Here is a 13,994-nt window from a genome sequence, read left to right on the forward strand (position 1 = left end):
CCTCCAGCCTTTCAGTTAGCGACCAAGCTCATTAACCATTTGCATCAACTAAAAACCAAACCCTTTGCTGTTGTGTCAATTCAGACGCATCGCAACCCTATAAGACACAGTAGAACGGCCTCATAGTGTTTCCAAGGCTGTGAGTCTTCACGGACACAGACTGCCCCTCTTCCTCCCGTGGAGCAGCGAGTGGTTTCCATCAGGTGACCTTTGGGCCAGCAGCCAAGGTTAGCCAGCTGTGCCACCAGGGCTTCTCCTCGCACCACTTAGGGACTCTTAATGGAAATGACAGTTGTAAATTGGCCATGATATAGAACCGTAACTTCTTTTCTACCTGATTAAAATCTAAACTAATGCCCTATTCTAAAGTTCTTAGAATAAACCTCCATTGTGGTGGGCCTTGAAGAGTTTGCTTTTTTATTTTCCCAACACGTTGTTTTGGAAAATTTACAGTCATTTTTATTATGCATGGAAACAACTTTTATTTCTTTTCACCAGAGCAGACAGCCTGTTACCATAGAAATGTTGAAAGTATTTTGAGGTATTTTTATACAGTGAGTTGGGCAAACTCCCTGCAAACTTTACATCCTGTTTGGTAGAAACGGGCTTTAATATTTAAAATTGTTTCTCTTGTATCTTTATATCCTCTGTTAAACTTAACAAACTTTGCTGTAATTTAATTCCTGATGTTTGAACCTCTCTTCTTGTTTTTGGAAAGAAAATGGTTTTGGGGGTGTAAGTATATTTGACCTATTGAACATTTAAGATAGCTCTGAAAAAACTTGAATTTTCTTGTGAGTGCCAAAAGATAAAATTGTTTCCTGGGATCTTCTGGTAGGGTGTTTTTTTTTGGGGGGGGGGGTTGTTTCTTTTTCTAGAAAATGGGGTGCAATCATAGATTCCTTCTGCAGGGCCTGGACAGCTTCAAAGTGAGACAGAAATTCTTCTCGGGCAGCCAGGAGCTGATGGCATCGTTTCCGGTGCCGTATGATCTGCCTCCGGAACTTTATGGAAGCAAAGGTGAGACAGAACCGTGGGTGTGTGTCCCAGGAGAAGCCGCTGGACTCCCAGGAGTAGGAGCCTGGCTCGTGGAGACTCGGGGGGCATTGCAACCATGGTTCTCAAACTGGTTGGTCTCGGGACCTCTTTGCAATCATAAAATTATTGAGGGCCATAAAGAGCTTTCACTGACATGGGCTTTTATGTCTATTGATATTTACTATCTTAGAAGTTAAAACCGAGAAATGTTTAAATATTTATTCATTTGTTTGAAAACAACAATAGTAAACCCTTTGCAGAGTAACATAAATAACAGGTTTTTACGACTGTTTCCAATAAAGGGGGTAGAGGTTGTTGGTGAGGAAGGTTTTACGTTTCCGTCAGTCCCTTTACTGGCTGGCTGAATCCTCCAGTCTGCCCTTGTGTTCAGTCTGTTGTGATTTCACGTGTCACGTGGCCTCTGGAAACTCCACTATACACTCGTGAAAATGCGAAAGTCAAAAAGACAAATAACGGTTGGCATTATGGTGAAAATGTTTCTGACCTCATTAAAAAAAAAATAGACCCACTAAAAGGAAGGTCCCCAGACCACACTGATAACTGCCGCACCATACGGCACCTTTCTGAAGGGCAGTGACTGAGCGTTCTTCACAGTAGAAAGTCAAGAAGAAGATTCACAGCAGGTTCAAGGTGTCTCAGAGGGAGGCTGAGTGGCTGGCTTAGGGCAGCTCCCCCTCCACCCTGGGTCTGCCCAGCCACTTTCATCAGCCCTGAAATTGAAGGGGTTGTCATTGAAGGGGGCTCACACTTACCAAACCCACTCAGAAGGAGATGTACAACCAGGACACAGTGTATGAATTCAGAGTGGCACGTGCTCACGCCACCACAGCCAGGGTATTCTCCCCTGGAAAGCAGAGCCCCGTGTGGGTCGCCAACGTATAATCTGCAGGTTGCCGAGCAAGTACTGAATCTGAACAGGGAAAATCCATTTTCTGATTGGAAAGTTTTGATGGCGTCACGCCCCATTCGTAGTCCAAAACCTCTGACTCCCTAGCAGGGTCAGCCTTGCCCAGAGGGTCTTTGTCTTCCCTAGACAGTCCTGCATGGGACCTGACAACTGCCCTGGCTTCAGTCACCCTCTTCTGGGTTCCATGATGAGCCACACTCAACCCCTTCTGATGGACCCATTCCTTAGATTGCACTGACACACCTAACAAGGTTAATCCTATCGTGTGCTGTCTGGTGTGCCTTCCTGCCTCATCCAGGTGACTCTGTGTATCTCAAATCCACTGTGCTGATATACGTTTCAGAAGCCTTCTCATCTCCCTGCTTTTCCAAGCCGCGTATGTGTGTGTGGTTGCATGTGTGGGTGCACATCAGTGAGCGTGTTAGAGCAGAAGGATGCAGTGTTCTCTCTGTGCACTTTTTGAGTCCTCTAAACTGTGATATAGTCATGCATATTCATTTTTCAAGAGCAAGGGTACGCAGCAGTTTTTACCAGAATTTCAAGGAATCTGAAAACCCCACCAAAAGCGAAAACGCTGCTTAGAACCGGACTGTGTTTACGTGCCAACTCTATGACTTACCGAGGGATCTTGGGCTGTTGGTAACCTTCTGTCTGCCTTAGTGTCTCTCCTTCTGCAAAATGAGGAAAATAGGAACACCTACCTCACAGCGCTGTTGAAAAGATTAACTGAGGTGATGTCTGTCAAGTGCTTAACACAGTGTCTAGCACAGAGTTAGAAGGCAAAAATATCTAAATAATAAAAACAGCTATGTTATTTAAAATGTCTAGTCCAGTTCCTGGCACATAATAGACGAAAACCAAAAAAGTCAAACCAGTTGCCATCGAGTCAGTTCCAACTCATGGTGATTCCTTGTGTGTCAGAAGAGAACTGTGCTCCACAGGGTTTTCAATGGCTGATTTTTCAGCATAGTTCTCCAGGTCTTTCTTCCAAGGTGCTTCTGAGTAGACTCAAACTTCAGCCTTTCATAGCAGCCGAGGGTGTTAATTGTTTGTACCGCTCAGCAACTTCACATCATAGACAAGCCGTGTTAATCCCTGCCCCTTCCCCTTGGCTAGCTGATGATGAAGTCTAAGGTTTGTACACACAGGTGGGTCCCTACACCTGCCACCATCACAAGACCGTGGCTACTGATCATTCCTCCTTCCACATCTAACTTTTTGTTGCTTTTGTTCGTGGAGGTGGGGACTTCCCGTGACTGCCTTAGTCTTTACCTCCTACGTATGGTGTGGCCTTGGGCCTGGCACCCTCCACCCTCACCAGAACCTGGCTGGAATACCAGTCTGCACTTGAGTCCTATTCTCCAAAGGTCTGTGAAAGCCAGAATGGAGAGAGAAGAGCCTTAAACATGGGCCGAGTTCCGTTCAGTTCCAGTAGGGAAAGCATTCCCAAGAATGTAACATTTCAGAAGTAGGAAGTCTCTTAGACTGTGCAGTGATAGATCATTTACTTGGCCAGCAAGCAGAAGGCTTTCCGGTGTGTGGCTGAGTTGTCTATTTCTTCGGCATTTCCTCTGAAAGATGCAGATAAGGGTGGAGTTTTGTATGTTTTATCACTACTACTTCATCTTTTACATGGCTTCAGTAGCATGTAGAATAATGCCAATAATTCGAATATCACCAACATCGGGGGAGTCATGTCATTCATAAAAAGGCATTTTTTACCAAGATTTAGAAAAGTGAGTGGTGATGAACATTTCAAAAGCACTTCATTTTAAAAAGTAATATTTAGACCACTCTAACACTTAACACTTACAACATCTTTTTCAGTATTTCTTAAATCAGATTATATGAAAAGATTACAGGCTTGAAACCAAGAAATGATCCAGTAAAACAGTCCCTCAGACTCAGCTAAATAAGACTCCTTCAGGTAGACCTTGCTCTGTGCAGCAGTAGTTGCATGTGGATGCATTCATTCCACAGATCAGATACACAGTGGAACCTGTGTAGGGTGGAAGCCTGTCAGAGAAGGAAAACACAAATATTTTCTGCAAAACCAGTATTTTTTTCTTTAAAATTTATGACTTAATTTTAGATTTACAGAAAAACTGCAAAACGAGTACAAAGAATTCCCATACTTGCTTCACTCAGATTCCTCAAAGGTCAGGATTTTATCCCATTTACTTAATCTTTCTCTCTCATCAGCTTTTTTCTGATCCATTTGAGAGAAAGTTGCAAACATGATGTCCCTTTCTCCCTAAGTACTCTTCCATGTGCATTTCCTAAAAATAAAGGCATTCTTTTACATAAACAGTTATCAAAAGGAAGAAATTAACACTGATTGACTACTATTCCCTACAGAACTTATTTAAGTTCCATTAGTTGCCCCAATAATATCCTTTATAGCAAAAGAGAAATTCCACATTCCATGTTGCATTCAGTTATCATGTCTCTTTAGTCTCCATTGTAATATGGAACAGTTCCACAGGTTTTTATTTGTGTGTGTCATGGCATTGACACTTTGCAGAGCCCAAGCCAGTTATTTTGTGTTCTTCATTGGGTTTTCCACTGTTTCTTCATAATTAGATCCAGGTTGTGCACTTTTGTCAGGAATACCACAGGAGTGATGTCTTATTCTTCCCGGTGTATCGTATCAGGAGGTACATGATATTGATGTGTTCAATTACTCATTAACAACCTGTGTTATGCAGATGACACTACCTTGCTTGCTGCAAGTGAAGAGGATTTGAAGCACTTATTGATGAAGATCAAAGACCACAGCCTTCAGTATGGATTATACCTCAACGTAAAGAAAACAAAAACCCTCACAACTAGACCAATAAGCGACATCATAATAAATGGAGAAAAGACTGAGGTTGTGAAGAATTTTGTTTGACTTGGATCCACAATCAAACCCCAAAGAAGCAGCAGTCAAGAAATCAAAAGACACATCGCACTGGGCAAATCTGCCGCAAAAGATCTCTTTAAACTCTTGAAAAGCAAAGATGTCACTTTAAGGACTAAGGTGCACCTGACTCAAGCCATGGTATTTTCAGTCACCTCATACGCATGCAAAAGCTGAATGATGAATGAGGAAAACCAGAAAAGAATTGACGCCCACGGACTGCCGAAAGAACAAACAAATCTGTTTTGGGAAGAAGAACCGCCAGAATGCCCCCGAGAAGCAAGGATGGCGAGATTATATCTTACATGCTTTGGACATGTTGTCAGGAGGCATCAGTCCCTGGAAAAGGACATCATGCTTAGTATAGCAGAGGGTCAGCAAAAAAGAAGACGACCCTCCATGAGATGGATTGACACAGTGGTTGCAACAGTGGGCTCCAGCGTAACAACAATTGTGAGGATGGTGCAGGGCCAGGCAGTGTTTCGTTGTGTTGTTCATAGGGTTGCTGTGAGTCGAAACTGACTCAGCGACACCTGTCTACCATTTTACCATCTGATGTGATTTCCCTATGTGTTGTAAATCCCATCACTATGATATAATAAGACAGATTAGTGGCAGTTATATTGATGAGGTCTACAAGATTAGATGGTGTCTTAAGCCAATCTCTTTTGAGATATAAAAGAGAAAAGCGAGCAGAGAGACAGGGAACCTCATACCACCAAGAAAGCAGCTCTGGGAGCAGAGTGCATCTTTTGGACCTGAGGTTCCTGCGCTGAGATGCTCCCAGACCAAGGAAAGACTGATAACAAAGACCTTCCTCCAGAGCCAATAAAGAAAGCCTTCCCATGGAGCCAGTGTCCTGAATTCGGACTTCTAGCCTACTGGATTGTGAGAGAATAAAATTCTCTTTTTTAAAGCCATCCACTTGTGGTACTTCTGTTATAGCAGCACTAGACAAGACAGCACGTAACAACAACAACAGTTACTGGTGATGTTAACTTTGATCACTTGGTTAAGGAGATATCTGCCAAGTTATATGTAATCTTTTACAAGTATATTTCATAATAAAAAGTTAAGTGGCTGGAACTAATATTATAATGCAAATATAATGACTCAATAGAAAAGTGCCTTAAGACCTGCCTGCTTGGCAGATGAGATACGCATGATAGAGATTTAATACATGTATATTGTATGTAATCCTCTAGCATGCTTTAAAGCCACTTTTCTAAATGGTTTAATCATTCCTTGCTATGTCTGATTAATTTTAAATCGTCCCTTGCATTCAGATAGTCTAGAAATAAACTTCAGTCTAGACCCGTCAGAATTATTGCTAAATCAAAAGCGTTGAGATTCATAAAGTATTTTATAATGGAAGCAGAAAGTTGATTAAAAATTTATATTATCCAAATGTAAAAAGAGTAATCACTTAAAATTATTGATATTATGTCTTATTTTACTTTTTAAGGGCCTGTTTTTGAAAGATCTATAGAAACGAGGTTTTGTTTTGTTTTGCTTTAAGGAAGCAGCCAAAAAAAATTTTTTAGACATGATTTTGATCATTTTTAATAAAATCTAGTTTTGTTTCATAGCTCAAACCGAAGGCCGAAAGTAAGCTACTAGCTCATCTTTCAAAATTATTTTTGTAATCAGGAAGCTTGAAGAAGTCTAGAATTATCTTAGTAAATAAGAGTAATTTATCCGATTCCTTTGAATTAAGTACTTGGTTTTTAGCAATTTGAATTATTCTCCCCAACTAGTTAGATTTTTCTGTTCCGCTGTATATAGCCACAGATGGACACGTGCCGTTCCTCACAGAGAACGGTGTTGATGTACTTCAGATAATACTGATACTGCAATTACAAAAGACTGCATTTCTGCTGGATCGGGTGGGACATCTTTTGGAACTGTCCTTCATATTTCAAGCTGACGTGTCCTTCTGTGCATTACTTGATGTCAGAGTAGGTGACAGCAAAGTGGCATCAGAACTCTTATCTGTCTGCTTTTTCTGTTTGGGATCCCACCCACAGGCACACACCCCACTCTGCCTGCGCCCCCTGTAAGGAAACAATTGGAAGTGTTGCTCAGGTGGCAGACAGTGGCTTCTGCAGGTGGTATGTCCAGTTCCCCTGGAAAGAAGACAGTGGGAGGGTGGAGTCATAAATTCCTACCAAGGGCCATTTCTTAGAGGGTTGGAGGAAAGAGCTTGTTACCTGGCTTAATAGAAGAGGATTTTTTACTTAAATTAGGGCCTACACAGCACATAGGATAATGACAGTCCTCATCTTCCATGAGGTTAGGGTGATGGTGCTAATTATAATAATTGTAATAAACCCAAAAAAAAAAAAAAAAAAACCCCATTGCCGTCAAATCGATTCCAACTCATAGCAACCCTAGAGAACAGAGTAGAACTGCCCCATAGGATTTGCAAGGAGCAGCTGGTGGATTTGAACTGCCTACCGTTTTGGTTAGCAGCCATAGCTTTTAACTACTGTGCCACCAGGGCTTAATAATTGATAGCAGCTAGCATCTATTAGGTATGGTGAAAGGATACAAGCCTGATGCACACCTTTTCTGACTTTAAACCAATCGGTATCCCCTTGTTCTGTCCAAACAACTGCCTCTTGATCTATGTACAGGTTCCTCATGAGCACAATTAAGTGTCCTGGAATTCCCATTGTTCACAGTGTTGTCCATAATTTGTTATGATCCACACAGTCGAATGCCTTTGCATAGTCAATAAAACACAGGTAAACATCCTTCTGGTATTCTCTGCTTTCAGCCAGGATCCATCTGACAACACCAATGATATCCCTGATACCTATTCAATCTGTATGCTGAGCAAATAATCTGAGAAGCTGGACTATATGAAGAAGAAAGGGGCATCAGGATTGGAGGAAGACTCATTAACAACCTGCGTTGTGCAGGTGACACCACCTTCCTTGCTGAAAGTGAAGAGGACTTGAAGCACTTACTGATGAAGTTCAGCGACCACAGCCTTCAGTATGGGTTGCGCCTCAACATAAAAAAAAACAAAAATCCTCATAGCTGGACCAATAAGCATGATAAATGGATAAAAGATTGAAGTTGTCAAGAATTTCATTTTCCTTGGATCCACAATCAACAGCCATGGAACCAGCAGTCAAGAAATCAAACGACGCATTGCATTGGGTATATCTGCTGCAAAAAGACCTCTTTAAAGTGTTGAAAAGCAAAGATGTCACCTTGAAGACTAAGGTGCACCTGACCCAAGCCATGGTATTTTCAATCGCATCATATGTATGTAAAAGCCAGACAACGAATAAGGAAGACCAAAGAAGAATTGATGCCTTTGAATTGTGGCGAAGAATATTGAATATACCATGGACTGCCAAAAGAATGAATGAATCTGTCTTGGAAGAAGGGCAACCAGAATGCTCCTTAGAAGCACGGATGGCGAGACTGGGTCTTACATACTTTGGACATGTTGTCAGGAGGGATCAGTCCCTGGAGAAGCACATCATGCTTGGCAAAGTATAGGGTCAGCAGAAAAGAGGAAGATCCTCAATGAGATGGATTGACACAGTGGCTGCAACAATGAGCTCAAGCGTAACAACGATCGTAAGGATGGCTCAGGACCGGGCAGTGTTTTGTTCTGTTGTGCACGGGGTCTCTCTGAGGTGGAACCAACTGGATGGCACCTAACAATGACAACAAGCATCTAGTATGTGCCAGGAACTATTATAAGCACTTAACATGAATTAATAAATTTAATCCTCATAACCCCATGACAGGTACTAGTGTAATCCCCAATTTACAGATTTTTAAAAAAAAGCTTTTGCCATTGAGTCGATTCCGACACATAGTGATCCTGCCCCATAGAGTTTCCAAGGAGTGCCTGGTGGATTCCAACTGCGAACTTTTTGGTTAGCAGCCTTAGCTCTTAACCATGACACCTCAGGTTAACCCAGTCAAGGCTCCACAGGCAGTGTGGCTATAGCGTCATTCTCTTTACCGTTATACTGTACCACCGGTTGCAGGGAGTTAAATGTCAGGATTATAAAGAGGTATGAGATGCATGCAGTCCTGACCACAGGGACAAAGAGAGAAAGCACACGCTCTGCCCCTTTGCTCCCAGCCTTCCTGCTGTGGCCTCAGTTGAGGCCTCCTTAATGCTCACCTCGCCTGGCCTCTTTGTTCATTCCCTGGTCCTGGTCTCCTCCCACTGGAAGCCATCCTCTCCATTGCTGCCAAGCAGATCTGATCATGTCACTCCTGTCTGAAATCCTTCTATTAGATCTCAAAGAAGCCATGGTGGTGCAGCAATTAAGAGCTTGGCTACTAACTTGAAAGATTGGTAGTTTGAACCCACCCAGCAGCTCCCCTGGAGAGAGATCGGGCGATCTGTTCCCAGAAAGAGTACAGTCTAGGAAACCCTATGGGGCAGTTTGACTCTGTCACACAGGGTCACTATAAGTCTGAACTGGCTTTGATCCCACCAAACGACAACAACATTATATTCCAGAAAAAAAGACAGCTTCCTATCCCCTTTGGCCTTGGCGCTCAGACTCCAGCTGCATTGTGATCACTTTCAGAGTTTGATAAAATTGGGTGTTGCCAGGCCCAGGCCCAGGCCCAGAACTACTGAAACGGGCTCTCTGGGGGTGGGTCTTGGGAAACTGCTTTAATAGGCTGCCCAGGGCTTCCAGTGTCAGCCAGGTTAGAGAGCCGCTGCAGGCCTGGTGAGGTTCAGAACTCAGCCCATGCCATTTGGCTTGTGCTTCTTCCCCACGGACTGTGAGTGAGGACCTCAGCTTTGTCTGGCTTGACCCCCTCACTTGCCATAAAATCCAGAACTAAACCAGCTGCTGTCAAGTCGATTGTGACTGGTTGGCGACCCTGTGTGTGCCAGGGTAGAACTGCGCTCCACAGGGTTTTCAATGACTGGTTTTTCTGAAGTAGATCTCCAGGCCTTTCTTCCAAGGCGCCTCTGGATGGACTTGAACCCCCAACTTTTCATTTAGCACCCACACATGTTAACCATTTACCCTCCCCAGAGACTCTATCCATAGCACCTAGCAAAGTACCTGGCAGCTAATCAGCACTCGACAAATAAATATGTTGAACATATGCATGAATGTATTATGAACCAAGTTATTCTCTCAGGGGACAGCTTAGGCAGATGGCTTAAAACAGGCTTTTGTGTAAGATAGTGAATGTTGGTGCTGATTTCCAGTAGTAGTGGGTAAAAAGACCTAACAGAAGTATAGACCCCATCTTTCACCTCCCTGTTGGCCATGTTTCTGGCTTCCTCAATAGCGTGGCTTCCAGGTCCTTGGTTGTTACTGACTAATGTTGATGGAGATGGAGTAAATACAGTGATGATCTTAAAGTTTCTGGCTGATTGGTAAATGTCTGCATCAGAAGTCCTGCACTGCTGAAGAATATCTTCCTGAGTATACAGCCGTTCATGTAGCAGGAATCGGGATGCCCTCGGCCTTGGGAATGAAAGCAGAGCTGATGTTACAACGGAGCAGTTTACAGGGAAAGATGGGTGAATAATGGAGCATGTGGGCACAGCTCGTGGTACATCTCATGGAAGAGAGCAAAGCCAGTGCTTCACTAAGGCCAGTGATTAGGGGCGGGAAGGCCCACCACCAGCGTCTTTTTACAGCTCTCCAGCTTTTTACGGAACAAACATGAACAATAGGCCCAGGTTTATGCCTCGCTAACGAGCTTAATTAACAAAAGTGTTTTCGTGCTCTGAAACCATCTCAAGGCCAGAGCCAAGAGAACACAGTTCAGATAACTTGTTGCTGTCTTTGGCATTTTTTCCTGCACGCTCCTGCTGGGAGGTGATGTTTGCAAGATTATTCAACACACACAGCGAGGCAGCCAAGGAGAAAGCAGCAGATACCATTGTTCCCCAAGTCATCCTCTGAGCTCCCATCTGCCTTTACTCAAGGAAAAGCCTCCCAAAGGCTTCTTTGTAACGCTCACCCGCAGCTTTAACCGGGCAGCATAGTCAATTCACAAAGTAGCAGTTTACAGTAAGCACTCAGCACTTCAGAGTTCTCTGTCTCTAATACTTACCAGGACAATAATTATGGGGATTAATTTTTAATCTTTGCAGTGTATTTGCACACGACCCGTATTATCAGGGTTCTTTTGTAATGGTTTGAGCCTAGCAGTAGGGCTGCATGGCAGAAGTGATTCATTCAAATTTTTTCAGCTTCTGAAACGTGCGTTAAGAGGAAACATTCACATTTATTGAGCACCTACAGCATGCCAGGAACTTTGAGACATGGTCTCTCATTTATTCTTCAACCCAGGGAGGTGATTAGTTTAATTCCCACTTTTGTTGTTGTTGTGTGCCGTCAAGTCGATTCTGACTCAAAGCAACCCCGTGTGACAGAGAACTGCTCCATAGGGTTTTCTAGGCTGTGATCTTTATAGGAGCAGACTGCCAGGTCTTTTCTCCTGTAGAGCCACTGGGTGGGTTCAAGCCGCCAACCTTCCGGTTAACAACTGAGTGCTTAACCATTGCACCACCAAGGCTCCTTAACCTATCTACATCCATATATATATATATAGTTGTTAGCTGCCATTGCATCAGTTCCAACTCATGGTGAGCCCAGGTGTGTCAGAGTAGAACTCCACAGGGTTTTCAAGGCTGGGACCTTTCAGAAGCAGATCGCCACACCTGTCTTCTGAGATACCTCTAGGTGGTTTCAAACCGCCAACCTTTCGGCCAGTAGTTGAGTGCTTAACTGTTTGCACTACCCTGGGACTCCGTGTGTCTGTGTACACATGGTGGCACAGTGGTTAAGAGCTTGGCTGCTAATCTAAAGGTCGGCAGTTCAAATGCACCCGCTGGTCCTTGGAAACCCTATGGAGCAGTTCTACTCTGTCCTATAGGGTCGTTATGAGTCGGAATTGACACCATCAGTTTGGTGGGTTTTTTGGTATTCATTTGTATTTGTGTTGTGTATGCTGCTATTCCTAAGGTTTTTACTGGTCAGTGTTTTTAGAAGTAGAATGAAGACTTTGGCATTCATGGCATAGTCCAGCACAGCTCCCAACCTGGCCTTTAAAAGAATTCCTCTCTTCTTAATCCCAGGAGCCCTGATGGTACAGTGGTTAAAGCGCTTGGCTGCTAACCGAAAGATCAGCGATCCAAGCCCACCAGCCACTCCCCAGAATAAAGATGTGGCAGTCTGCTTCTGTAAAGGTCACAGCCTTGGAAACCCTATCGGGCAGTCTACTGTGCCATATAGGAATCGACTCGATGGCACACAGCAACAATGATATATATATGTTTGTATGTATGTATGTATGTATATCCCTATATAAAAAACAAAAACCAGACCTATTGCCTTTGAGTTGATTCCAACTCATAGCGACCCTAAAGGACAGAGTAGAACTGCCCAATAGGGTTTCCAAGGTGGATTCAAACTGCTGACCTTTTGGTTAGCAGCCATAACTCTTACCCCTACATCACCAGGGTTTCCTATCCCTGTATATAGATGTAAATTTATTTCCTATCCCATTATATAGATGGGGGATGGCGCCTCTGTGTTTTTTCCACTGTAAGGCATGTGGCTTTCTTTGGCATTGGTCTGTAGTCATCTATTCGGTGACCTTCATGTCTCATCAGTTATTAACCTTAAAGAACAGAACAAACTCATTTTATGGACCTGACTCTGGGCCTTTTGGTTATATGGGACCACTGAGAGCAGAAATGCGGCCCTCCATTGTAGGAACTGTTACTGAGAAAATTAGTAGCTGCTCTTTGCTAGGCTCTTCCTATTTTGTCAGACACTATGTCTTGCACCTCACATGGATCCATCTCATTCAGTCCTCACAATGGTGCCATGATGTAGGTAACAGTAAGGAAATGTGAGGCTCAGAGAGATCAAGCGACTGGTCAAGGTAACACAGCTAGCAGGTGGCAGTACGAGGCTTGGCCCTCAGTCTCTGCTGGCCTGCTTCCCCGTGTCCGCCAAGCCCTGTGTCTTAGCATGAACCTTTTCTAAAAGCCGTTGTCCAAAAGGGGGCTCGTTTACCAAAGGTTTTTCAGTTTGTAGAATCCAGCACACAAAATGATTTTATCTCATCAGGAGGGTGAGTTTCCTGTGTTCCAGTTCAAATAAATATTACGTATAATCTTTTTTTCCCCAGATCGGCCATGGATTTGGAATATTCCTTATGTCAAAGCACCAGATACCCATGGGAACATGTGGGTTCCTTCCTGAGAATTGCAGATCACTGAGAAACTTAGGCCATTGAGTCCCCAGCCCTGGACTTGGTTGCTGTCTGTTCTGGATATTCACTCCCTTAGACTCTTGGCTGCACCCCTGAGGAACTCACTGCGAAGGTCACTCTTATGAACGTCAACATTGGTTATACTTTTAATGGTCATTATTAACATTCTCACTAAAAAAGTAAGATGTGATATTTTCTTAACTCACTTTTGTATACTTTGGAATGAAAGCTATTAAACTTCACAATGGTAAAAAATTAGACGTAAAATGATCTTCCTTGAATAGAATCTGAAGCCGGTGCGAGCTGTTCTGAATTCAGCCTTGACAGTACATTTGCTGCCACTCTCCATCGGGAGAGGTGCTCTCCGTTCACCCGAAACGTTCCAGGGGAAGAATCCGACCAACCACTGGCTGTTCTCCACCCATGCTCTTTTTTAGCTTTCTGAGCACAGCTCGCAGGGGTTTCGGGACGTGCGTCTGCGCATGTTCCTGGGATCTGTCGTTGAAGTGGGTGTGCTGCTTCATCCCCCGCACAGCCCCCTCCACAGGACCCCGGTTACTCTGCAGCTCTCTGCAGCCTGCAGCCTCAGCTTTCCCAGGCTTCTCGTCCCTCTCCGGAACCTCATTCCTTACACAGACAGACCCCCACTGGACCAGACTACTTGCCATTTCCTCACCTATTCTCCAAGGTGGATGGGTGCTTCTTCCATCCCCCAAAATTTCCAGGGAAGACAGGTCTTAGAATCATATGAAAGCACACAAGTATTTCACTTGGAAGAAACCCTGATTGGTGGCCTCATTCAGGCCCTCAATTCACAAATGAGGAAGCTGAGGCCCAGAAAGAGTCAGAGGCGTCCCCTGGTCACACAGCTGGCCTGGGTCAAAG

At 43.8% G+C, this 13,994-nt stretch overlaps 1 protein-coding gene across 6 annotated transcripts in view; it reads left to right on the top strand.

Moving 5' to 3' along the window:
- The window catches only part of TDP1 (tyrosyl-DNA phosphodiesterase 1), a 98,607-nt gene extending 85,161 nt beyond the window's left edge, over positions 1–13,446 (top strand). For 3 of the 6 annotated variants that reach the window (XM_064292854.1, XM_064292851.1, XM_064292852.1), the window contains 2 exons: positions 912–1,020; positions 4,675–7,155. In XM_064292854.1, the coding sequence (XP_064148924.1) occupies positions 912–1,020; positions 4,675–4,859 (294 nt within the window). In that variant the 3' untranslated portion in view covers positions 4,860–7,155. Of the gene's footprint in view, positions 1–911; positions 1,021–4,674; positions 7,156–13,025 lie in introns of those variants that run through there. The other 3 variants (XM_064292855.1, XM_064292856.1, XM_010588800.3) reach the window with 3 other exon arrangements.
- The last annotated feature ends 548 nt before the right edge of the window (positions 13,447–13,994 follow it).

The sequence above is a fragment of the Loxodonta africana genome, chromosome 10 (assembly GCF_030014295.1).
Source record: "Loxodonta africana isolate mLoxAfr1 chromosome 10, mLoxAfr1.hap2, whole genome shotgun sequence".
NCBI lineage: Eukaryota > Metazoa > Chordata > Mammalia > Proboscidea > Elephantidae > Loxodonta > Loxodonta africana.